Source organism: Electrona antarctica (genome assembly GCF_951216825.1).
Source record: "Electrona antarctica genome assembly, chromosome: 10".
In the NCBI taxonomy this organism is placed as follows: Eukaryota; Metazoa; Chordata; class Actinopteri; order Myctophiformes; family Myctophidae; genus Electrona; species Electrona antarctica.
The window spans coordinates 12015109-12040217 of NC_136791.1; the positions used below are offsets into that span (position 1 = coordinate 12015109).

At 41.6% G+C, this 25109-nt stretch overlaps 1 protein-coding gene across 1 annotated transcript in view; it reads right to left on the bottom strand.

The window, feature by feature from the left end:
- Positions 1-5001: 5001 nt before the first annotated feature.
- Positions 5002-25109, bottom strand: part of LOC306931377 (uncharacterized protein) — a 58756-nt gene continuing 38648 nt past the window's right edge. Inside the window, exons 5-10 of the mRNA XM_079512755.1 lie at positions 20968-21129; positions 14788-14950; positions 13055-13188; positions 11990-12111; positions 9664-9768; positions 5002-7674 (exon numbers count right to left, since the gene is read on the bottom strand). Coding sequence (XP_079368881.1) covers positions 9672-9768; positions 11990-12111; positions 13055-13188; positions 14788-14950; positions 20968-21129 — 678 coding nt within the window. The 3' untranslated portion in view covers positions 5002-7674; positions 9664-9671. The remainder of the gene's footprint in view (positions 7675-9663; positions 9769-11989; positions 12112-13054; positions 13189-14787; positions 14951-20967; positions 21130-25109) is intronic.

Genomic DNA, 25109 nt, shown 5'->3' on the forward strand with positions numbered 1-25109 from the left:
AAGTCCCGTTGGGGAAAAAGTTCCAAAAGTCCCGTTGGGGAAAAAGTCCTGTTGGGGAAAAAGTCCCAAAAGTCCCGTTGGGGAAAAAGTCCTGTTGGGGAAAAAGTCCCGTTGGGGAAAAAGTCCAGTTGGGGAAAAAGTCCCAAAAGTCCCGTTGGGGAAAAAGTCCTGTTGGGGAAAAAGTCCCGTTGGGGAAAAAGTCCAGTTGGGGAAAAAGTCCCAAAAGTCCCGTTGGGGAAAAGTCCCGTTGGGGAAAAAGTCCAGTTGGGGAAAAAGTCCCAAAAGTCCCGTTGGGGAAAAAGTCCCGTTGGGAAAAAAGTCCCAAAAGTCCCATTGGGGAAAAAGTCCCAAAAGTCCCGTTGGGGAAAAGTCCCGTTGGGGAAAAAGTCCCAAAAGTCCCGTTGGGGAAAAAGTCCCAAAAGTCCCGTTGGGGATAAAGTCCCAAAAGTCCCGTTGGGGAAAAAGTCCCAAAAGTCCCGTTGGGGATAAAGTCCCGTTGGGGAAAAAGTCCCAAAAGTCCCGTTGGGGAAAAAGTCCCAAAAGTCCCGTTGGGGAAAAAGTCCCATTGGGGAAAAGTCCCGTTGGGGAAAAAGTCCCAAAAGTCCCGTTGGGGAAAAAGTCCTGTTGGGGAAAAAGTCCCTTTGGGGAAAAAGTCCCGTTGGGGAAAAAGTCCCAAAAGTCCCGTTGGGGAAAAAGTCCCATTGGGGAAAAGTCCCGTTGGGGAAAAAGTCCCAAAAGTCCCGTTGGGGAAAAAGTCCTGTTGGGGAAAAAGTCCCTTTGGGGAAAAAGTCCTGTTGGGGAAAAAGTCAAAAAAATGTCAAAACATGTTTGGAAAAGTATGAATAATATGGAATTTCTTAAAAATAAATCTTCTCTTTTGGGGTCCCTGGTACAACATAATGTTCAGATGGGGTTCCCTGATACAACATAGTGTTCAGATGGGGGTCCCTGGTACAACATAGTGTTCAGATGGGGGTCCCTGGTACAACATAGTGTTCAGATGGGGGTCCCTGGTACAACATAATGTTCAGATGGGGGTCCCTGGTACAACATAGTGTTCAGATTGGGGTCCCTAGTACAACATATGTTCAGATGGGGGTCCCTGACATTAATTTGGGGGTCCTTGTCATGAAAAGGTTTGTCAAGCACTGCTGCACCAATAATAATCTTCAGACACATGCAGTGTCTGCTGGTGAACACTAGATGGCAGCAAAACGTCGGTTTTTCAGTCTTCTGTCCATGACACACGACTTTAAACAATGTGTAGTTTCACCTCTCTCTCTCTCTCTCTCTCTCTCTAATAAGTGGACAATATTACCAGAAACACATGAATAGTAGAACTTTTTTCCCCCTTCTTTTTCTTAGCCTTTTAAGCGCAAGGGGAAAGGATAGTTGGATCATGTAGGCGTATTAATCATTTTTAAAAAAAGACTAAATTAAATTGGTAGCCTATTTATATTTATATATCCCCCCCCCCCCACCCCCCCTTTATTTGTTGCTTTTTCTGTCTTATTACTGAATCGCTTGCTTGCTTGTATTGTTTGTTTCTTAGTTTTTTTTGTTTTTTTGTTATCATAAGGGGTAGCCTCCACAGCCTGGTTCAAATAGTGGTGTGCCACCTGATAATTTAAAGGGGAAGTTAACAAGGAGCCAAGTGGGGAAATAGATATGGGGCTAGTGAGTATGTTGTGGTTTACTTTCTGTTTGGGGAGGGTATGGGGGGATGAGAACTCAATGCATGTGATCTTATGAACTATGGCAGATTGTATGACACAACTGGAGTGACTAATTGTAGGCATATATACTGTAAACATGTGTGTGTGTGTGTGTGTGTGTGTGTGTGTGTGTGTGTGTGTGTGTGTGTGTGTGTGTGTGTGTGTGTGTGTGTGTGTGTGTGTGTGTGTGTGTGTGTGTGTGTGTGTGTGTGTAAAAACACACACACACTCATGTACAAATGGAATGCTGCAATCTCTATAACAAAACCATAATTAAACCACTATTAAAGTCAATATGTGTCAGCATGTGAAGTTGCAAAGAGATTGGGTTGGGTCAGTATTTTATTCCTCATTTAATTCCAGATCAAGAGGGGTGGCCATACTATGTCACAAACAGTTAAACTTAAAAATACGTACTCAAGAAAAAGATACCGCTGGTAGATGGATAATCCTCAAATGTGACATAAAACAAGAACCATTTACACGTATTAATCTATATGGCCCCAACAAAGATGATGCATCCTTTTTTAGGAATATTCTATTATCCTCCGCACAAAACTATGGCACATGTATCCTTGGAGGTGACTATAATTTGACACTGAGCTCTTCAGATAGATCTAACCCCCAGCCATTAAGTGCCGCAGCTAAAGTAGTAAGGGATGGTATGTCTGAAATGGGGTTGGTCGATGTTTGGAGAGTTCTTAACCCACTGGAGAGGGAATACTCATTTCATTCTGTGGTTCATGACACTTACTCCAGATTAGACTTGTTTTTAACAACTAAAACACTACTTCACAATGTAATAGAATGTAAATATCTAGCCTCTACAATATCGGATCACTGTCCATTGAAATTAAAGGTGAAACAATATTCTGATAAACCTAAAACTTAGCGTTGGAGATTCAAGCCATATCTCCTTAACGACCCTGATTTTGTTAACTTCTTAGAAAATCAAATCGATGACTTTTTAATAATTAATGCCAACTCCGCCTCCCCAAGCATAATTTGGGAGACACTGAAAGCTTTCCTAAGAGGTCAGATAACGTCTTTTGGAACTTCTAAACAAAGAAAAAGTAGACAGTATTTAAACACACTAGATAAAGAAATTCACAAACTAGAGAAAAAACATACAGAAACCAATAGAACTGAAACCCTTCACATACTAGTAAAAAAGCGGCTTGAATATAGCAACTTAACCACTAGCCAAGTAGAAGCAGATATGGCTAGAACTAAATACCACTACTATGAAAAGGGGGACAAAACCGGATAATTACTTAGCTGGCAAATAAGAAAAGAAGAAATGGCAAAAACAATAGACTCAATCAAATCTAAGGATGGTGACGTATTACATAAACCTGAAGAGATAAACCAGCGTTTTGAAATGTTTTACCATAATCTATATAAGTCTGAAAATCAAAACTCAACTGTTACAAAATGTGAGGACTTCTTGGGAAACTTACCGATTACTAAGCTTCCTGTAGAATTTTATAAACAGTTAATAAATAAATGAATCCGCCCTTATATGGACATGCTCAAAGACAGTCTCAATAATGGTAAATTACCACCAAGTCTAGAATTGGCAACAATCAATGTACTTCCTAAGCCCTCTAAGGATAAACAACTTTGTGACTCCTATAGGCCCCTGTCAATGCTAAATGTGGATTATAAAATATTTTCTAAAGTAGGCCTACTCGCACTAAGAATGGACCCTAGGCTGTGATGTCTCTTTTAATCCACGAGGATCAGACAGGTTTTATTCAGCAGCGACAGGGTTCAGATAATATCAGAAAACTTTTTCATATCATTGAGCTCTCTAAACAAACAGATGACTCAAGATTTGTAATCTCGATGGATGCTCGAAAAGCTTTTGTTACGATAGAATTTGAATATATTTTTTATACTCTGAAGCAGATGAATTTTGGTGATGTCTTCATTAATTATATTAAGATGCTTTATTGCTCTCCGAAGGCACAAGTGTTGACAAATGGTATACTTTCCAAACCTTTCCAATTGGGACGTGGAGTACGACAGGGCTGCCCACTTTCCGTATATCTGTTCGCCGCGGCCATTGAACCGTTGGCGGTGGCAATTCGGAACAACAGCAATGTATGTGGCATAAAGACTGGAACAAACGAATCCAAACTCTCACTATATTGTGATGATTTATTACCCACCCAGATAAATCCTTGCCGCAATTACTCAGCATATTAGAGGCATACAGTCAGTGCATACAGTCTGGTTACAAGATATATTATGACAAGAGTGAAATAATTCCACTAAATAGTGTTACTACCCACAATACCCACCCATTGGTTTCCCATTTCAAATGGGCACCAAAAAGCTTTAAATACCTGGGAATCCAAATATCTAATGACCTGAACCAAATATACCAAAATAACTATTTGCCTATTATGGAAAAATCAAAACCGACCTACCAATTTCCTTAATTGGATGTGTTAATGTGGTCAAGATGAATGTTCTGCCCAAACTAATTTATTTGTTCCAGTCAATCCCACTCAGCTGCCCACCAAGCCTGTTTACATCACTGAACAAAATCATCTCAATGTTTTTATGGTCCCAGAAACGGGCTAGGATCAGGTTAAAAGCACTACAGGCTCCCCTGAATAAAGGGGGCTTAAATCTCCCCAACTTCAGACTGTATTACCTAGCCTGTCAATCACGTGTTATTTGGTGTTGGCTCAACAGTGAGAGGCTGTCCACACCAGCATGGGTTAAACTGGAAGCAGTGGAAGGAAACATAATCCATCCCACTCCCCTACAGGTAATCCCTTATATAGACACGCAAAAAGCCCTAAATTCTATTACTAAAAAACAGATTATACATCATACTTTTGCATGTTGGAAAGAAACTATTAAACTAATGGGAAAACAAAATACCTTGTTAATGAGCATGCCTTTGTGGAACAACCCTAAAATTATTAGTGATGGGATATCTAAAAACTGGAGAACTAAGGGAATCAGTGAGATAAGAGACTTGTATAATCAAAGCATTTTTGCTGATTTGAATTCTCTGAGAGCGAAATATAACTTACCATCATCCAACTTTTTTAAATATTTACAGATACGGAATTGGGTAAAAAATAACAGTTATAGCTATCCCCATATGACTGAAACACCAATAGAGAAACTGTTTAATCACCGAAGGGCCTTGTATCTAAGATGGACACACTGATGAACAACGAGCAGAAAGATGATAAGATGCTACATCAAAAAAATAAATGGGAAAAAGACATTAAACTCTTGTCTCTTGTCATCTCATTTTGAATAAACTTTATTTGAAAAATAACTTTGAATATTAATGCAATATGCATACTGAAATATACAACCGATAACTATGTCTTAAGTCACATAGCAAACTCCCATCTTGAAAAGCAACTGTATCTTGCATACAAACAGTTCTTATTGCCTATACAAATAAAACATATATTCTTTCAACTTTTAATTGAATATTCAGAGGTAAAAAATTAAGTATATTACAATGAAAGAACATTGTTATTTATACTTTAGGGATACAATATAATAACATGCTATGAAATACCCCTTGGTATTGTACTGTATGTATACTTTTCATACTAACAATGCAATTTAGCTAAAGTATGACCAGTTCAAGCTGGTTTCAGTATTGCCAATAAAAATACATTTTTTTTACACTGGTTTGGAATTAGTGTCTTGTAAACAAAGAGCTTCTTGTCTTATAAATATACTGTAGCACAGCTGCTGTTCATATGTTGCCATAATATGTCTTGCACCTTCCTATCTCCACGATTGTTTGCCTAGATATGTCCCTAACCACCCCCTCAGGTCCTCCACTGCTGGTCTGCTCGAACTCCCTAAAAGGGTGGCTACAAAAGAATATGGCGAGGCAGCCTTCTGCTTTTATGGGCCAACGGCCTGGAATAAACTGCCACTACAGCTCAGACAGTCACCCTCTATAGACATTTTTAAGACACAGCTTAAAACTCATCTCTTCACTCTTGCTTTTAGTTGAGTTTTAAATCTCTGTTCTTATTTTTGTATGATCTGCCACTGTTTTATGCTCTTCGCTATTGTCCTATTGTTTTAACTGCCTGCCTGTTTTAATATTGTTCTTGTTTATGTTTTTATTATTTTTATTCTGCTCTTTAAAGCACTTTGGGCTGCATTTATGTATGAAAGGTGCTATATAAATAAAGTTTATTATAATGGTAGCTGTTACTGAAACCTTGTCTGCAAGGAACGATTCATCTTCTAATTAGAGGATCTCAGTGGAGAAAAGATCCTCTAATTTCAATGGAGTTCATCTTTTGCTATTCATTCCATCCTCATCTCTCTTAGACACTGTAACTCATTCTGCATCTCGTCAGCAATCCGATAAGGGAATCTCAATGACGTAACATTGGCGTACAAAATGCTAAATCACAGTACTTAAGGTGTCACTGAAAAAGTCGGTCATGACATATACCTTGTATCATGGGGTCAGTGTTTCTGAGCAGCCACTTATCATCAGCGTTTATGGGGAGACAATTATTTGACAGCGGAGGCTACGGCAGCCGACTGATCAATGGAAGATTATTCTTCATCTGGAAAACCAAAACCAAAAGTATCTTATGTTATGTAAGATTAGATTTTAGCCATCAAAGAGCAGTGGTGATTTCTCTCACAGTATATGGTCTTTAACTTATATAGTTGCTGTCAGGCAGATAACCTTGTATGTCCAAAACTGTTACTTTTCAGGAAATGGGGAAAAAAGAGCCTGTGTTCCATTAGATCCAATGTAGATATTATTTAGTCACAAGCTCTTGATAATACTTTTTAGGTTAAATATAAACCCCGACAGACTTAACCGTTTTCAACCTGAGCTCCCCTATTTGGTCATGTCATAAGTCATGTCATATACCACGTTGATCTTGTTACGTAAGATCAGATGCTATCCATCAAAGAGAAGTGTTTTTTTTTAATTATCTTACATGATCTTTAACACATAATATGCTTTCTTTATAGACATAGGAATGTACATAGCACATAACCCACACAGAGCACTGGTTCTCAACGTGGAGTCCGGGGACCTCCATGAGTCCTTAAACGGGGTTTGATGGGGGCCTCCAGTTAAATGGTTTATAGTTAGGAACCAAATGGACAGTTATGGTTCTGTAACTTGAGGTAAGGTGTATTCACACCTAAAGATATTTGACTTTGCTCGAACAAAATAAATATCTCTAGGTCTCGAAACTTTCATTCCCTTTCCTTGCTCTTAAGCTATTACTGTACAAGGCTACACACTAAGACACACCGCCGTCTATCATTTGTGTATTATACAGTATATATACACACATGATACTGTATGACCACGTACGGTGAGACAAAATGAATATATGACATGTATTGTGTTTCACATTACATTTTTGTCTACACTTGCAGCATTCTTATTGTATTGTAGTGTATGCGCATGTGCTAAGTAAAGTGACAATGAATTGCCTTGTTCTGAATTTGAAACAGAATTCTTACAAGGCCTGATTACTTTTTACAGGTGAATGAATGTTAACACAGCTTACTAGAGTTGCCAATAACTATTTCACAATGACTGAGATGTTTGTACTATACCACCCAGTAGCAAACAGCTGTTTGTTACTCTTTTGACAAGGAATGGATAAAGAAAATGCATCACTTCCAAAAGTTGATTATGAACATCACTGAAAAAAACGGTATGAACTTGTATGAACACAGCAATATACCCTTACATGCAAGACCATCAATCCCTTATTCTAGAACCTTAACATTAACCCTTATCTTGTCTTTTCTTGGTGCTCTCCTTTTCTCGTCTATGATCCATCATAGTTCATCCTTTCAGCCCTCCCTCCATTCCTCCCTTTCTTTTCCAATCTTGAATCTCTGTGCAACATCGAGTCCTTCTGCTCTTCAGGGCAGCCTCTTCTTTCCCAGCCCCATCTGGATCGTATATCTGTGTAGAAGACAGAGGTGCTCATTGTGGACAGTGTGTAGAAAAGAGCTCATCTGTTCACCTTTTTGAATAAATCCAGCAGATACAGTATATGTGGACACTGAATCTTGTTGTTTCAGTGAGGCGCTCCCCAGTCCCCACCATAGGAGGATATGCCCATAGAAAGAAGCAGAACATAAATAAATACATCTATAAAGATTTGTATATGCGCACGCACGCACGCACGCACGCACGCACGCACGCACGCACGCACGCACGCACGCACGCACAATAACAAAAATAGACTATCTACAAATTCGATATATACCTACAATGATTTGTTTTGATTTTGTAGATCAGCCATTTTTTCTATTCAATATACAAAAAACAAAATATATAAGGGTTTAAGTGGTTAAACCTTGCACGTGTGAATAGACGCCTTAACACAATCGGTGCCGGGATTTCTTCCAAAATAACAGCTCGGGGGCCGCACAGATAAGGCCGCTTTTACTCTGTAAAAGCGGCCGCCCCCCCCCCCCCCCCCTTCCAGTCCGGGAAAAAAAAAATCGGTGGAATATTTTTTGCTCGCTTACCTCTAATATTACATTGCTGATGATCGCTCGCGTTCATATTTGGAACGAGAGGCATGTTGAAGTCAGAAATGAAGAGCTTAGTATATCCATCTGATCAAAACCACGGAGGGCGCCCTAGATTAGGAGACACGAGGCATTCTTTATGCAGCGGTAACAGGGAAGTGAACGGCAGCGCGGATGAACGAAGAGCGAAGAGTATGGTGGCCTTGGAGTCCAACTCAAAAAAAAAAAAGAAAAAAATTCAGAATATTCTTCTCTCATCTGATATCAATGCGAATGCGCTAGGACGTGTACATTTTTAACTATTTAATAGCCATTTGTACATACATTCTTGTTATTGTTTTGTGGCATTTTATTTTTGTTATTGTGTGTTTCTTGCTGTTTTTAATCTTGCTCTGTGCAGCACTTTGGAACTATGTTTTGAAAAGCGCTATACAAATAAAGTTCATATCATAACAGACGACGTCACACTGATAAGCAACAGCATGCGCGGATTGCGCGCGCATACCGGCAGCACAAGAACCCTGCCTCTCATAAGATGCAATGGAAAAGTTCTGCACGCACGCACGCACGCACATGTAAAAAAATGCACCATCAAATTTTCAGATGCTGTTTTTCTCCCAGTGTGGAGGAAGAATGATTAGGATTTTGATTGTGATCTCTCGCCCTTGAAATATATAATCCTTGGTTTCTGTTTCTGTGTTTGAACAATAATATCAATTCAAATCAGTTGTCCTCAAAACCATACCTCCAGTCGCTGTCATAAGAACGGGAGGTGTGCTCATGAAGAGCCTGTTTGTCCATGGCTGCACGCGCACCTGCAACCCATCAAGTATAATTTATGCTTCGTCCCGCGATGGTGTCACGCACGCAGACCTCTACGCTCACAACAGTCGCATCCGCGATGCGATGTGCGCTTGTATATCAGTTGTTCTCTGTGCGCAATACTGTTGCGCTTTGAAGTATGAATGTCTCCTAGGGTGCATCTCTCACTAGCCAACACACAAGGAGGTTGAATTAACTTAAACCAGTGCTCCCCAAAACAACAGGTTTGGAGATCTGTTGGGAATTGATTACATGAAACAGTCACCCGTGCGCCCAGTCCCAATGTTGGTAAATAAATAATTGGTCTAATCACTATTGTGATTAGAATCAAAATGATTTTGATTAACTTTTGGACAGTTTTGGTCCATGTCAGCTTAATATTCACTTTGACGTAGTCCTATCCCCACCTTCAATCTAAATTGAAAGTAACATTTCACATCTCCTTTGAGTATTTTTTTAAAATTATTATAATATTTAAAGGAAACTATACTGAAGTATGTTGACGTGTGCCTCAGTTTTGTATGCCGTCCAACAGTATATGATACAAGGTCAGCACCATAGTGTGAAAAGAGCACTTGTGCACTAGCTGTACCTGCATGGTTACTGGAGCCAGGGGAAATCGAGTTTGTGCTGATGGCCCAAGGCAATCATGGAGTTCCTGTTTCTTCCAGGGAGCTCGACTGTTCCCAAATCAGGTCTGTGGGGGAAAAGACACAGGCTTTGATTACTGAGAGACATTGGCATTCTACAGTGTCTCTGATACACATTTGGGCCACTTCAGTGCACAATGAAGCAGCACAACCTTTAGAGAAGACAATTTGAGAGAAATTTGTTGCCATTTTCCGCTCAACCTGACATACGGTATATACAGCAACAATGGTGTCGTTCTCAATTCACTGCTATTAGATGACACTAAACAAAGAGAGCTCTGGGAATATTGAAGTATTCATTCATTGACATAAGGACTATAAAATAAGCCGTGATTTGGAGACAGTCCCAGGTGCAGTTCTGTCTTGGAGAGTGGCGTCTTTTAATGAATGCTGGATGAGAGCCATATCTCACCAGACCACTGTTAAAATCCATGGGGGAATTCTCCTACTCTTCCAGGCATACCTCACGGCTGACACTCCAACCCCCAGCTCTATTAGTCTGGGTCACGGCCAAGCTCTTGGAGACAAGTGCCCTGCTCAGGCTCGGGGAATAGGTTGAAAGGCCAGAGAAAGAACTGTTCTTTCCTGCAGCCCTCCGACTCCCACCAGATTCCAATGTTCTAGAACAACTCAAACAAAGGAATACCACACAACCCCTCTACTGACGACGCACCCATCTTACAGATGAAAATGTCCCAAGAACAATGCAGTTAACATTTTATGCCTCAAATAACCCATTAGTAATTTTTCTCCCTTTTTGCTTTGATTTCTCTGGTTGGGTTTTTGAGAGTCAATCTGTTAAAACAAGTGAGGGAGGTGAGTAGAGTGGTTCAGTGGTTTTGGGCTGTTATCATTTCAGAACCAAAAAAGCAATTAAGAAGTCCGTCCTTCTGATAGTTGAAAAAGATAATGGCATGTATTGTTGAGATGTGAGAGAATTTTTAAATTAGTGTTCATATGTCGGCTACTGTATATAGATGTATTATTCCCTCATAATTTATGTTCACAGTGTAACTAAGTTAGTGTCTACTTGTTTTTCTTCACAATGGCCTATTTATATTCTGCATGATGACAACCTGTAATGTCATTTAATAATAATAATAATAATAATAATACATTTGTATATACCTTTCATAAAGTTACAAAGTATTTGTACTGTACAGTACAATACATAAAAAGCATTTAAGTATACGATATATAATATCATATACGATACCAAAAGTAAGAAACATTTGCCTTCCCAGTTCCCACTATCTCCAGAGAATGCTAATACTTAAATATAAGCAATTTGATACAGATATACAGTGCCACACACACACACACACACACACACACACACACACACACACACACACACACACACACACACACACACACACACACACACACACACACACACACACACACACACACACACACACACACACACACACACACACACACACACACACACACACACACACACACACACACACACACACACACACACACAATCTGTGAGGAATCTCTTTTACATAATGAAGAAATTGGATATTTGGAAACAAAACATGGAAACTTGGCAAACTGCCACAGGCATCACACTAATCTTTCTGTGAAAAGCCACTGTGGTTCTCTGGCAGGGTTTCACAATGTGAAATGTGGGGTAAAGATGTATGCTGCAAAATATGTTAATTTAAGTATTTATTTAGTATAAGTATTTATTTAACTTAAATTAAAGGGGGTCCCCAGATAAAGGATTTACAGTTAAGAAGCAAATGGACCCTTATGTGCCTGTAACATTGAACGTGTACAAGTTGGTTCCATTTGTACACTCTAAGAGTTAAATAAACACTCAGGATCTTACAGTTCAGTAAAAGCCAGGCATGCCAAAGGTGATGAAAGAAGAGATAGTTCTGTGGTTGTGCAGTGGATCTGTGAAATACCCTTTGAAAGCCCAAACATTGAAACTATTGATATTGTAAATTACTACCAAAACCAGAACAACGTACAGAGAAGTGACAAAAGGAAAATGCTGAAAGCATGTCAGATTGGAAACTACAGATTCACAATACATGAGCTCTCTCTTAGTCAAAGAGAGAGCCTGTGTCGTGTACTGTACTTTCACACTTGTATTGTACATCTTTTTTGTATAAAATGACGTCACAGACATTCCGTGCTCAAACGGACAGACAGAGAGACATACACACAAAGCTGTGCATTGGAGCAGCTGCACTGCTCAAAAAAAGAGAAACAAACAGAATAGATATACACAGGGCGATGTATCCTCACCTGTAAAGCTGTGGACAGGACATCTTCAGAGATGGTGAAGTAAGTCCTAGCCTGCTTTGGTTCCTCAGCTTTGTCCTCTTCACCAGGTCTTTAACTCTGCCCCATGTGTGGTTCTCACTCAGCTGCGCACAAAGATGGGGTCGCCAAAATCAGTAAGGTTCATCCTCCAGGGAGCATGAATGCACTCAAGATATCTCCAAATATAATTGCCTAGGAATTTGTTGAGTGCAATTATACATTTTGAATTAATGATGGAGCTAGAGGGAAATGGCCATGGGGTCACCAAAACCGCTATTGGCCATCCTACTGTATGCGGAGCGTGAAGGTGCAAATCAGATCGGCAATCTAGCCTGTAGCTTTTTAGATATCTTGTCTGGGAGAAACAGACTGACACAGTGACATAGTCATAGAGCCCTGCCGCTAGTGGGGCTAAAAATATCTAATAGCACTTGCTACAATCATACCATCTCACCAAAGTAGACAAACCCTGACCTCCAAGTGACACACAAATGAGAAACAGGGAAAACAAACAACCTCTATATCTGATAGTAACTGTGTAAAGCTGCTGAAAATGTTCTTATTCTGCTGAAAACTGTTCTTGTAAATTGAAAGGCGTTTGTAAAGCTTGCAATTTTCTTCTTGTAGACAAGCGACATCGTTGTTCTACAGAATAGGATTTATTCAGAGGAATGTCAGATACATGAAGGAACATCCCACGACTAAACGCAGCAATGCTACCAGCGATACGCACATTCCTTTATAGATGTAATGTACAGCTTTTATCATCCAACAACCTAAATATTTAATTACAGTACATCAGCTATCACTTCCTGCCATTCCCAGAGGTTGAGACTCTCACCGAGGGAGGCTCTCTGGAGTTAAGAAAGGTTTAGGAAAGAAAGTTTATCTATGAAAGTTTATCATTCCACGTGTCAACACTCTGGGCACGCTCTGCTGAGAATAGCAGATCTACAAGCTCACACCGCGTCGTACCATCTGATATTTTTGCCTTTTGACACAGTCATGCGGTGTGAGTCAGATGGGTGGGTGTTCAGTGTGACTCACCCTTCGGTGGGGGATGGAGAGACCCTCGGTGCTGTCAGAGAGGAAGTGTGTCTCTCCCTCCGTGTAGCTCCTTCGGTTCTGACCCCTCCTCCACAGCGGCGCAGCTCCCAAAAGCTGGCATGAACTGGCCAGGTCTGCACCAACGACATGGGGATGTTTATTTTACATTCTCAGGGAAGGTGAAAGCTCTTTTTTATTCTTTTGAACAGGACACTGACCCGAGTTGAGCTGCTGATAAAGTGAGAGGGTCTGTGTGTGTGTGTGTGTGTGTGTGTGTGTGTGTGTGTGTGTGTGTGTGTGTGTGTGTGTACAGTTTTCATGCACATAAAGAAGGGAGTGAGGTCTATTATGACAAATGGTGATGGGAATCAGAGGTCCCAGAGGAGTTCTGCCTGTTTCCCCCTCCCACACACACACACACACGCACGCACGCACGTACGCACGCACACACACACACAGGATTTGACTGTGTATGGAAAGTCAATCCACTCCCCCTGGCTGCCTCTCAACCGGAGGGCCCCCATCAGCTGGGCCCCCCCCCCCCCCCCCATCACCCGTTGCACCCATCAGCCGGGGCCCCCACATCTCTCCTGACTCTTCAACCTCTTCTCCAGATCCAATTTCCCACCCATCAGAGGAAGGAGCACAGAATTCCTGAGTCCACGGGATATTATATGTTCCGTTCGTAAGCAGAATGCCTGGAATTCTGCCTGTGTTCCATACAAGTCATAATTTCACCTTTCTCGTGGGACCACCAAACTGTCAGCCACCACCACCTCCTCAGGCAAAGTGGACCGCTCCAAAAAAACACAACAGTAATAACATTTCAGGGGGCCAACCCTGCCGATCAAATGACCTCCATTGGCTAGAATGGTGTAGCGATGATGACGTGGTAAAGGTCATCACTGAAAAACACAACTGGGGTCGCTTTACGGTCGAGTTGTGAAATGTAAGGCCCTGCAAAAGCTGTTTTAATAAACAAACCCACCCAGATTCATTTCAGTTTAACGCTGGGCAAACACTGTCCCTAAAACGTTAGTGGTTGTGTGTGTGTGTGGGGTGTGGTGGTGGTGGGGGGGGGGGGGGGTGCATGCGTGTGCCACTGGAGCAGGTTATGAGGTGCTAATGAAATTGTAATGTTGTAATGGGATCGACCTTGGGTGGCATGATGTCATAGTGGTTCTCATACCATACTTCAAGCGCTCGCAGGACAATTCCTTCTGATACAGTAGATACAATAGAGGCCACAGGATTTACATTATATTATATAATAATAATGTCTGCCGCCAGACAATGAGTATAATGTACTATCCATTGTGCTACAATGACACATGGGGTTTAATGAGGAAGAGAGACTGCCTGGTAAACCCGGAAGAGAAAGATTATATTTTAAATTATAAACCAGGATTCAACCTACCGAACCTTGCTGGCAACAATGTGGAATATGAGAGCACACTTATGCAACTCTAAATCAGCCAAAATTGCTTGCTGGCGGAAATTATGACTGAATAAGTAGACTTCACGGAACACTTTTGAAACTTTACACTGTTATTATGAACACCTTTCTTCTACCACACCCATCACCTCAAAAATGGAAAGCAGACACTGTGCATATTTAACTGTATAGAGATATATGCTTGATGCAATGGCATCAGCGGCTTACACTACTAACTAACTATTAAGTGGTACTAACACTGCTGCAGATATAATGTCCCACCAGTTACAACACACACCTCTTGTCCTTGACATAAGTGGATGTCGTGTGACCTCAGGAATGGTGGACAGGTCAGAGAGGGTACCGCTGGGTGAGAGACATTCACTCCTGGATTGTCTTTTGTGAACGTCCTGGAAGGCCAGGCAGGCTGCGCCACAGCTACAGTGCTGCTGGAAGAAGTCCTGTACAGAATGACAAAGCAAACAGATCAGTACTGTGGGAAAGGCATTCTGGGACTGCATGAGAGGCTCACCTCGGTTGACCGTGCAGTCTTCTTTTGGGACACAGGTCTGTTGATATAAATTCTTAAGGCCACTAAAAGAGATCTGCATGAGAAACAGATGTTGAACTCGGTCAAGATACAGCTATTCACAAAAATCGGCAGTTGGTGAGTTGAATATTGGCTGAAGCACCGTCTCACTCTGGGTGTTTTCACACTGTCGAAATTTAAATTCTGTCCAAGTTAGCAATTCATTGCCCTTACAGGTCAATTTTTACACTCTCAACTTAAAACCGTATGGCTGCAGCTCAACCTTGTTAAATGAAAATGCCCTGCAGTAAGTTTTAACTTTGTTTTGTTTCTTGCTCACGGGTCAAAAAGAATCCTCCGATGTTACATACTTGGCCGAGGAAGCAAGCATCTGGTAAAAATTCAGAAGCAATGTAGTATGGGCCGCCATGCACTTGCATTTCTTGGCAGTATAAGAGCGCCGGTTTAGTTTTTTAAAGGCCCTGTGATATTTGAGCTTTGCTTTACTGTTTTAAACTTAATTTTGTATATTATTTTCTTACATGTTTTGTTATTGCAAGTGCTGGGCTTGTGTTGTGTTGTAACATACTGTATTGTAATTATAAACTAGTATAAAATACAGTAATTGTGAGTTTATCTCTGTGTGTGTGTGTGTGTGTGTGTGTGTGTGTGTGTGTGTGTGTGTGTGTGTGTGTGTGTGTGTGTGTGTGTGTGTGTGTGTGTGCGCGTGCGTGCGTGCGTGCGTGCGTGCGTGGTCTGACTATTTTCTTAGTACTCTTAGAATACTATTTAAAGTAAAAAACAAAACAACAATAGGATTAACTGAGTCACTTTAGTGCAAAGATGGGTGTGATTAAAGTTCACATCTGTGAATTCTGACTCAAAGGGAACTAAGCATGTCATTTCCACGTAGAACCCCAGAATAGTTCAAACCACACAAGCGGCAATGCTTGATGAGATAAAAGACAGCGAGCAAGATGTTTTTTCCTACTCCATTGTGCAGAATCAGATTTACAATGTCACCCAGGGGGATTATTGGCCGTCTCTACTTGGACCTGCGCGGACACACACGTGACCAACATCTCCAGTACAGTACAGTACAGTACAGTACTACATGCACTGCACGTACAGTACACAAACCACCTGCACAGCTTCTGATTAGGTGAAGTCATTTCCTAACCTTTGCTAAAAGTAACCTCTCTGTACCAGAATTACCTTTCACCTACATAGACACAAGGTCAAAACTAGATTCCAAAACAATGCATCATTTGGTCATCAGCCCACACACACACACACACACACACACACACACACACACACACACACACACACACACACACACACACACACACACACACACACACACACACACACACACACACACACACACACACACACACACACACACACACACACACACACACACACACACACACACACACACACACACACACAGAGAGAGCGATTAGACCGGTCAAGGACCCCCAAATCCTTTGGCTGTGGCGGGCTGCTATTTGAAAAGTTTACGTGCCAGGAACACCCGAGCCCCATACAAGATTTGTGTTGTTAAAATGTTTAAAAAATATTCGAAAGTAGCAGCCACGAGCTTGTAGATCGACTTTTGTCAAAAAGTACAGCATATACAGTAGGGTTAAAGTGGTTAAACTGATTTTAACTTATTATGCTGGAGACCACTCGAGGACCCCTGGGGGTCCCCGGACCCCACTTCGAGAACCACTCCTTTAGACATGCCTGTGCCTGTAAGGCAAGCCCAGGCACTGCCAGGAACCCTGGTCCAGTCCCTGAGCAGGTTGCATAGTGATCAACAAGACTCCCTCTATGGATTGGATGGACCACCCCATCGGTGTGCTTATCCCCTCAGAAGAAAGCCCCGGACAACCTTTTGGGGCTCAGAGGGGGCACCCACACTAGGCCAATGACCCCTGACCTCCCTGCGGAGGATTATGCTGTTAGAAGTATTATCTGTATAGTCAAGGGGCAACAAACATTCTGGGATTCTGGAATGTTCCACCACATACTTCCTGTCCCTCAATGACTGAAGAGACCGCTTTATGAAGCACATAGAAGATCCATGAGTGCAGTGGGGTGCAAGAATTTTCTAAGGATTTGTTATTTTGGGCGTTATGTGATAGCAAAAGAGACAGGAAACTGAGGGAAGAGGGAGAGAAGGAGAAGGAGAGAACTGCTACACAGTTCGCCAGAATCAATCCGGGGATGTTGCAATAATGTAAATGGTAAATGGTGCATTTATATAGCGCCTTTATCCAAGGCGCTTTAAAGAGATTGTGCCACCCATTCACATACACATTCATACACCGATGGCGGCAGAAACCATGCAAGGCACCAACCAGCACATCAGGAGCAATTAGGGGTTCAGTGTCTTGCTCAAGGACACTTCGAAACGAACTCTGGGGGAGCCCGGGTTCGCTGTGACCAGACGAACACCAGCACACAACCAGATATTTATTACTGACTTTGTAAACTTGTATCTGTATCAATGTCATCGTTACAATGTACAGTATTTACTTCATTTTGAACATTGGGCTTCAATGTCTATTATTATGCTGACCTCGTAAGTGTACTCAAAATCGACGAGGATATGTTATCTATGCATGATATTGTGTGTCAGTTTATACAGTTCACCGCCATGTGAAGCATCAACTTCAGTCCTGGTGGTCTACCAGTTTAGAGGTCAGCAAGGTTGTTTAGTCTGAAGGTGGTAAACTGCCTATTGTCTGTCCTCTCTGCCTGGTGAGTATGTGTCCAACTGTGCTTCTGGGGCCGGTGTGAAAGGTGGATGAAGTTTGGCGGACACACATAGGGGAGCTCTGGCTGTCACTATGGCCTATTCACAGACCTTTAGACACGTCCAAGCTGAGCCGCTGTCCCCCTTTTGATGTGCCATGAACGTGTCTCGGCTCGTGGCTTTGCCATTGAGAATGTCACAGCGGGAGAAAGGGGAGAAGCAGCCGGTGTGGTCTGGTGGAAGAGCAGCTAGCGCGCGCGCGCACACACACATGCACACGCACACACACACACACCTCACATTCCTTAGATCTTATCCTATATTATGACTGCAAAAACATCAATGAAAATGGACATTTTATGAATCAAATAAAGGTTTGTCCAATCGATATGGTAGAAATATGTTAATACATAAATACAGTGTAACTGTGGTAGGATTTTGTCTCCCTGCTCTTCTATTGAGACATTTAGATTGTGTCAAAGGTCATGTCTCACCTAGACACAGGATCTGACACGAATTTTGACCTGATGGTCAAGATTCAATTTATCCCCCGAGCAAGCAGGCCGACTATTAGCCCAATGGCATAAAAATGTATCAGCACTTAAACCAGGTTCAAATCTGGGGTAGAAGATAAAAGTTACATAATGCTGCTTTAAAAATGTAAGCCTTATTCTCAAAATGTGTTGCATGTGGAAATATAGCCAATCTACAAGCTCACCAGTCACCATGCTTCGTAATACGACATGTTGTGAGCTTGTAAATAGATTAGCAATTTTCGGGGGAAAAAAACTGTTAATGCCTATAATTACATAGGGATGCCATGTTGAAACTTAGTTGAAAGCGGTTAAAAGCAGTTGTAGAAATAAAATGAAACTGAGCCTTCTTTTCCTCTCTCTCTCCTTCTCTGTCTCTTGCTCTCCGCCTGTCTTTGAATGCTTTGAAGTCGGGAGCTCATGCTGGGTTCACCCACTGCTCCACTGGAAAGCTTTTCCGGCCTCCGGGCCCAAACTGACAAGGCTAGTTTCAGAGCAGGCTATGTGAAACCCCCTGAATGGAGCCGCTCCTGTATTGTGCCAAGACCTTAAAGGAGCAAACAACATGCCTTCTTTACAGGTCCCTGTGTCCAATGTCAATGTCAGTGACAGATGACGAGAACACAATGCAGAGAAAGGCAGAGTCCAAGATGATGGTATCAGATTAAAACGCGACTACACTTATAACATTATTATATAACAATTTGCACAAAGAAAGATTCAACATTATCTTTTAATAGTATGGGAACAATGGATTCAACAAACACTATCTTCAATAGCCACATAGTCGAATGCTTCCCATGAGCTTGTATTAACACTACTCTGACATAGATGACGATTCCAGCAATACATTGTCAAACAACACAAATTAGTAGCGCTTTTATTTGCAGCATGAAGCTAGCAACCTGAGCAAAGCTATATACTATGTTTGAGAACATAAAGTGAGAGGTACACTGGTGGACTATACATACAATGAATAGAATTGTATACAGTAGGTTACTCAGTGTTAACTGTGCAGAATTTGAAATATTTTAATTACACTACTACTGGAATTCTACTAATTTCCTAGAAAGATTTATTTTTATTGGCCATTGTAAATCATCGTTTGACAGGGTCTGTACTTTCCTCCAAGTTCAACTAACATTTCAGTTGTGGAAAATTATGTTCTGATTGCAGTCTAAGAATCATAGGCATACATTTTAAAATATATATATATATAAACATTCCTGCACTCCCTCATTTGCAGAGAGCATTCAATGAACTTGAAAATATTTTTCGTTCTCATATAGGATTTTAGAGATACATGACCTTCTGAGTGAACGATTGATAAAATATATACTCGCGCGCGCGCGCACACACACACACACACACACACACACAAGCGCGCGCGCACGCACGCACGCACACGCACACACACACACACACACACACGGTAATAGTTTATTAACTTAGTGTAGATATGCATCTCTATGTTTGATACCAAATGTGTGGCCCATATGTGCCACCATTCCTCTAGTGGGCTGACACAGCTGTTGTATTAATCAAATACACTTTTAATCCTGTATGACTAACAACCCTTACTACTGATTTTGATTGGCGGGAGGATGGCTGAGTAATGTAATGGTTAGCCATACATAGCTGATGCTGAATAACCTGCATGACAGCTGGTAACAAATCCAAGATCAAAAGCTTCATTCTACCCTACGGCTTTGCACATTTTACATTATTATTTAATTAACATTTCAACCCAGTGCTTTGTTGTGGTCCTTGCTACTGCCTGGGAGAGTGTAGACTACCATGTGCTGTCTCTGATATACATGGAGTCATCAGCCACTTCATCATGGCACCTATACACTAACAGGGTTCTCTAGTGCACTAGCCTCAGGGACCGCATGCGTTTTGTTTTCAAAAGAAAAACAAAACATAGGTTGGTGAACCAAGTAACAGGCAGCCGGCGTCCATTTCCAGAGCTAGTTTGATTTGCCCCTCTATGCCAAGAAAAGCTCAGATACTTTCAGGCTACTATGAAATGAAATGAAATGAAATGATTACTATATTTACCCAGGGTATCTGGGCTAAGCTCAAGAACTTGTTTCCAGCCAGGCCCTGCTCATAGAACATTTCATCGTAGTGGTTCAATGCCTTGTTCAAGGGCACTTCAGCGGTGGTAATTTTAACGTGTCGGACCGCTGATTCGAACTGGCGACCTTCCGGTATCAAGACCGCTCCGCAATCCGTTCGGCCACCGCTGCCTAGTGCAGTGACAAGTACATTCACTAGCGTCCCTCCCACAAACAAAGCCAATTATGTTTATCAGAGCACCTGGAGGACCACTGTGTGGTGGGTGAGTGTTTTAATTACCTCTATAGAGGGTATGCGCATGCATAAAGTGAATGGCAGATCGAGTGGCAAATCGAGTGGCAAAGTGAGTGACAAAGTGAATTTTATGTTGTTTAAAGACATTTAATGCAATCAAGCAATGCAATTCTGTTTGGATATATGGGTTGTCAAGGCCAGAAAATAGTTTTTTGCCACTCAGTAGGCGCATAACTTCCGGGTATGATGATGATGTCACACGCATACCCTCTATACCCCAGTCATCACATCCCCAGTTTGATGTTCATTTTAAAATATGGCGCACACACACACCTCTTTGGTCTTGGTCATCCTGCCATCCTTCTCCTGGCCACAGATCTGTCTCTGCAGTCGTAGGTTGGTCTCCTGGAGTTGACCAATCTTCTCAATGAGTTGGCAGATGTGCTCCAGGTAGCCCAGACCTGAGCCCAGAGGGTTGGAGCCAGCCTGATGTACCTGGAGGATCAACAGAAATAGTATTCATCAAAAACAGCAGAAGTCTATACAGGCCATGACCCCCAGGCCCCCAAAAAAATGTAATTGGGGAAGATTTAGTTTGACTCGTTTCCACACATAAATATAATGGCTGATTCATTTTTGCTTTTCATAATTGTTTGCCTCTTTCTAAAGTCATATTTATTTGGTTAATGTTTGACAAGTTTTGTACTTTGAATGCAGTAATGGTCTTTTTTCATTTATTTATTTTTTATATTAAAAAGGTCTTAAAAGCCCTTAAATTGTCACTTCATTGTTAGCCTCTGGGACCGCAGTCCACAAGCCGGAAAAGTGGCATAGGAGTGGGAGCGAACCTTCTATTTTGCTAACAGCTAACCCATAACAGTGCAGATTTGGTGACGTCAGTGTTCTCCAGGAGAGGAGGGGGTGGTGCACAGATCTGACAGATTTATCACCAAAGACATTTGATATTTTCACAAAAGAAATTAGATTGAAAGATCACATTGATTGTCCTTGGTAGAAGTCGTAAAGTTCAATAATGTAGTATTTGTAAAATAGTGTGGCTTTAAATAAATGATCTGATTATCATAATGTTGACTGGTTCTAATGCTCTTGAATACCGTATTCATTGGATTGCCTGTCAGCAAAGAGGTCACTGGTGGGTAATGTAATCCTTTTTACAAGGAAACAGGTAGCTTGAGTAAGACTGGTGACAGGTTAATGGTACTGTAAATCCACTATGATGGGGGTATTATAGCAATGTCTCTCCCATAATCCCTAATCCTCAAACTGTCCCCACCTCAAAAGGTTGAGAACCCCTGATTTACACGAATGATACAGACCTGTAAGGGTCCATTTGGTCCTAAATATCGACCCTTTAGCTGGGGAAACCCCTCCCTGGGGATCTGTACAATGGACTACAAATCTAAAAGCATGAGCTTTCAAATTTGTTTCCATACTTTTTTTCTATACTTAGTAAAACGGATCTGAGTTGGCACTGTACTAGGTGTGCTCTTTTTTCCCTCTACACCAAATCTCTTCAGCGAAAATAGATGAACTTCAAGCTCACATCGTGAGCAACGTTACATCAAGCATTCATTTGTGAGCTTGTTCCCAGGGACGCTAGGGCTCAAGTGGTTAAAGTGCTTGAAGAAATTTCACCTACTTGGGATGGTATAGGATGAAAGTAGTTGTACTCTGCCATACGACAAAGTATAAATCAGGCTTTAGTCTGTTCTTACTGGGATGATGTATGGCTTTTAAAAACAGTTAAGGTGGTTGCACACTGGACGCGTTTTTCGGAAAACCAATGGAGAAGCGCAGCTAAAAATCCGAAGGCTAAGGCTAAATCTCTTATCTGTCTCTCTTCATGCTAACATTGACCAGAGGGTTGAAGAATGAAAGCAATTAACCTCATCCTGACTTCATTACATAATCGTGACATGTCAGCATCAATTATGTACAGTTTCACTTGTGGTCTTTCTGATTAATTGTCGGGGAGTATGTTCTCCACGTTCCCATGGTAGAAATTGAGATATTTTACACAAACAAATGTCATAGGATCTATGGGTAGCTTCACTTACAGGATAACATATGATATGTTGCCATTGAGAGGAATGTTATTGCAGTCAGGTTAGATTTAGAAAAGATAGTCTGCAATATCTTCTTGGAAAGACTTGGTTACGACGTCCATGATAAATCATAACAAGGTAAAGGAAAAGTTTAAAGTGTCTTTAGGGGTGGGCAGGCAGTGAAAGTCACTTTCTGTTTAACGTCAAATGTGTTGCTGAGAATTAATTTAAGGTTTTTCTTCATTAATGTATTTGCTCTGGGGTGTAGTGGCGTGCCATGGCTTGCCCGGAAGGTGCAGATGTTCATCTTTTTCAGAAATACAAAAAAGGAAATTTTGAGCAAATATTTACACAATCATCAACATTCCAAAAAGTGTCCCAACAAAAGCAGGATGTGAGCTCAAGTCGGGGTCTCGCACCCTCCTTCCCCCCTTCCAGCAGCCCTTTCCCGTGCCACTGGCTGTGAAACTCCAGTGAGGGAGCTGGCACTCTGGTGGACAGGCTGGACAAACAATAGGACAGCAGCCACAACAGCATGGCGGTCTGACATCACTCATTTCCTCTGACGGAGAAAGAAGATACCACATCACACGCTTGACCGGGATCCATTTCCCACCTTGACATTTTTATCGCCTCTTATCTTTCTTTCACGCAGCAGTTTCTGTATTTGATATTACCTGTAATAACCTGTAGCCTGAGAGTACTAATTTAACTCAGACGGTACAAATGTTACATTTAAATTTAAATTAATGGATAAATGAACACTGAGGTGTTTATTGTGTATTTTTTCAGTTTCATTGGAGCTTGAGACAAATGTTGCTCACAGTAAATATAATCACTTAAAGCCTCTATACTATAAAATTGACCCGTTTTGCAACTGTACATGATACGCTCTCTTTTTTCCACTCTAAGGCTAAAAAGAAATGGGCATTTATGGCCTGGAAAAATGATGTTAAAATTCGTAATTTAGGAATAAAAGAGTGCTCCTCAATTGACCATCTCCAAGTTGGATTTGGTAACTGATCAAACAGGTGGACAGTACAGACACTGTACAGACACAGAACAGACACTGTAAACAGTAGGCTAATGTAGTTTATGGGCAGCATAATTGAGATAAACGGGTATTCCTCCTTCCAGGAGATGACAGATGTTCTTCGGGGTAGTTAGTCACGAGAGGCCACTGGCCGTTAGTTATTAGTGGCCTTCCTGGCAGAGATGGTGATGGTGATTGGGTGGGGTGGGCCGATCTTATCAGTTCACCCAAGGCCCCTTAGAGACCCCTGTGGGCACGACGACAGGGCCAGATCGTGGAAGAGAGTCTTGGGGGTCCGGGAATGCCCCCTTTTCGCGTGCAAAAACCCATTTTGAATGATGCACACGCCAAAAAAAACACTAACATCCACACGCCCCGTTTCCCTTCCTCTGAATTTCCGCTGTCACTGTGAGTGAAAGGACAACAATGTGTTAAACGTGGGAATGACCTGGGTGACGAGGAAGTGGGTGCCTCTGAGTCCCACTTAGTACTTACACAGTCTTCAAGCATTCTTCTTTGTCGCTGTTAAATTTATAACCACTTGGAATGCGATATTGTAAAAGAAAGATGTTTTTCAATGAGCAAGCTATAAAGATTTATTTTGTGAGAATGCTTTTTCTTTCTTCTTCCAGCAACTGGGGATAAATCAAAAACAGTTGCGAATTCCTTCGCTGTGTCGCCATGGTTTTCTCTTTTAATTTATTCTCCATCATATCAAATAAATATAAGAATGATAAGGCAAATGATAGCCAAAATCACTATGGAAAACTACGGCCTCCTTTGGCCATTGCTTCTAGATGTTTCCAGCACCTTCTGCATCCAAAATACTTTCCTAAACATGACAGTGTTGGAAAGGAATGAAGCACCAGATGTGGGGTGCGCACATAGATAGAGAGAAAGGTACGTGCAGTACTCGTACACACGTTCTCCTAGCCAGGCTCTGTTTTTATTTATTTTCTCTATATACAATCTGGCGAGTGAAGATAGTGCGCTTGCACTCGCTTTCTCTACAGTCGATCTTTGAAAGCAACCAATGGGGAGCACACTACATGCACGGGTGTGCTTTTTTGTGATGATTTGTTTTCTTTCTGATTTGACGGAAAGAGACTTATCTACTGATTTATTTGAGGGAAGCGTGAAACAACGTAGAAGCACATTCAGTTACCCATTTCAGTTGCTCACATCTGACACCTCGCGTGATATCTGCTCATAACGTGCAGTGTAATAATAGTATTTGAATATTAGACCACATGGATGCCTACTATGAAGGTCAAATTACGCACCTATAACAGTTGCACCACTACGAGTGTAAGGAGTGAACCCCATCATGAGGCTCGCACACCAGCGCTGTGCATGTTCATACGTTACTGCTGAGG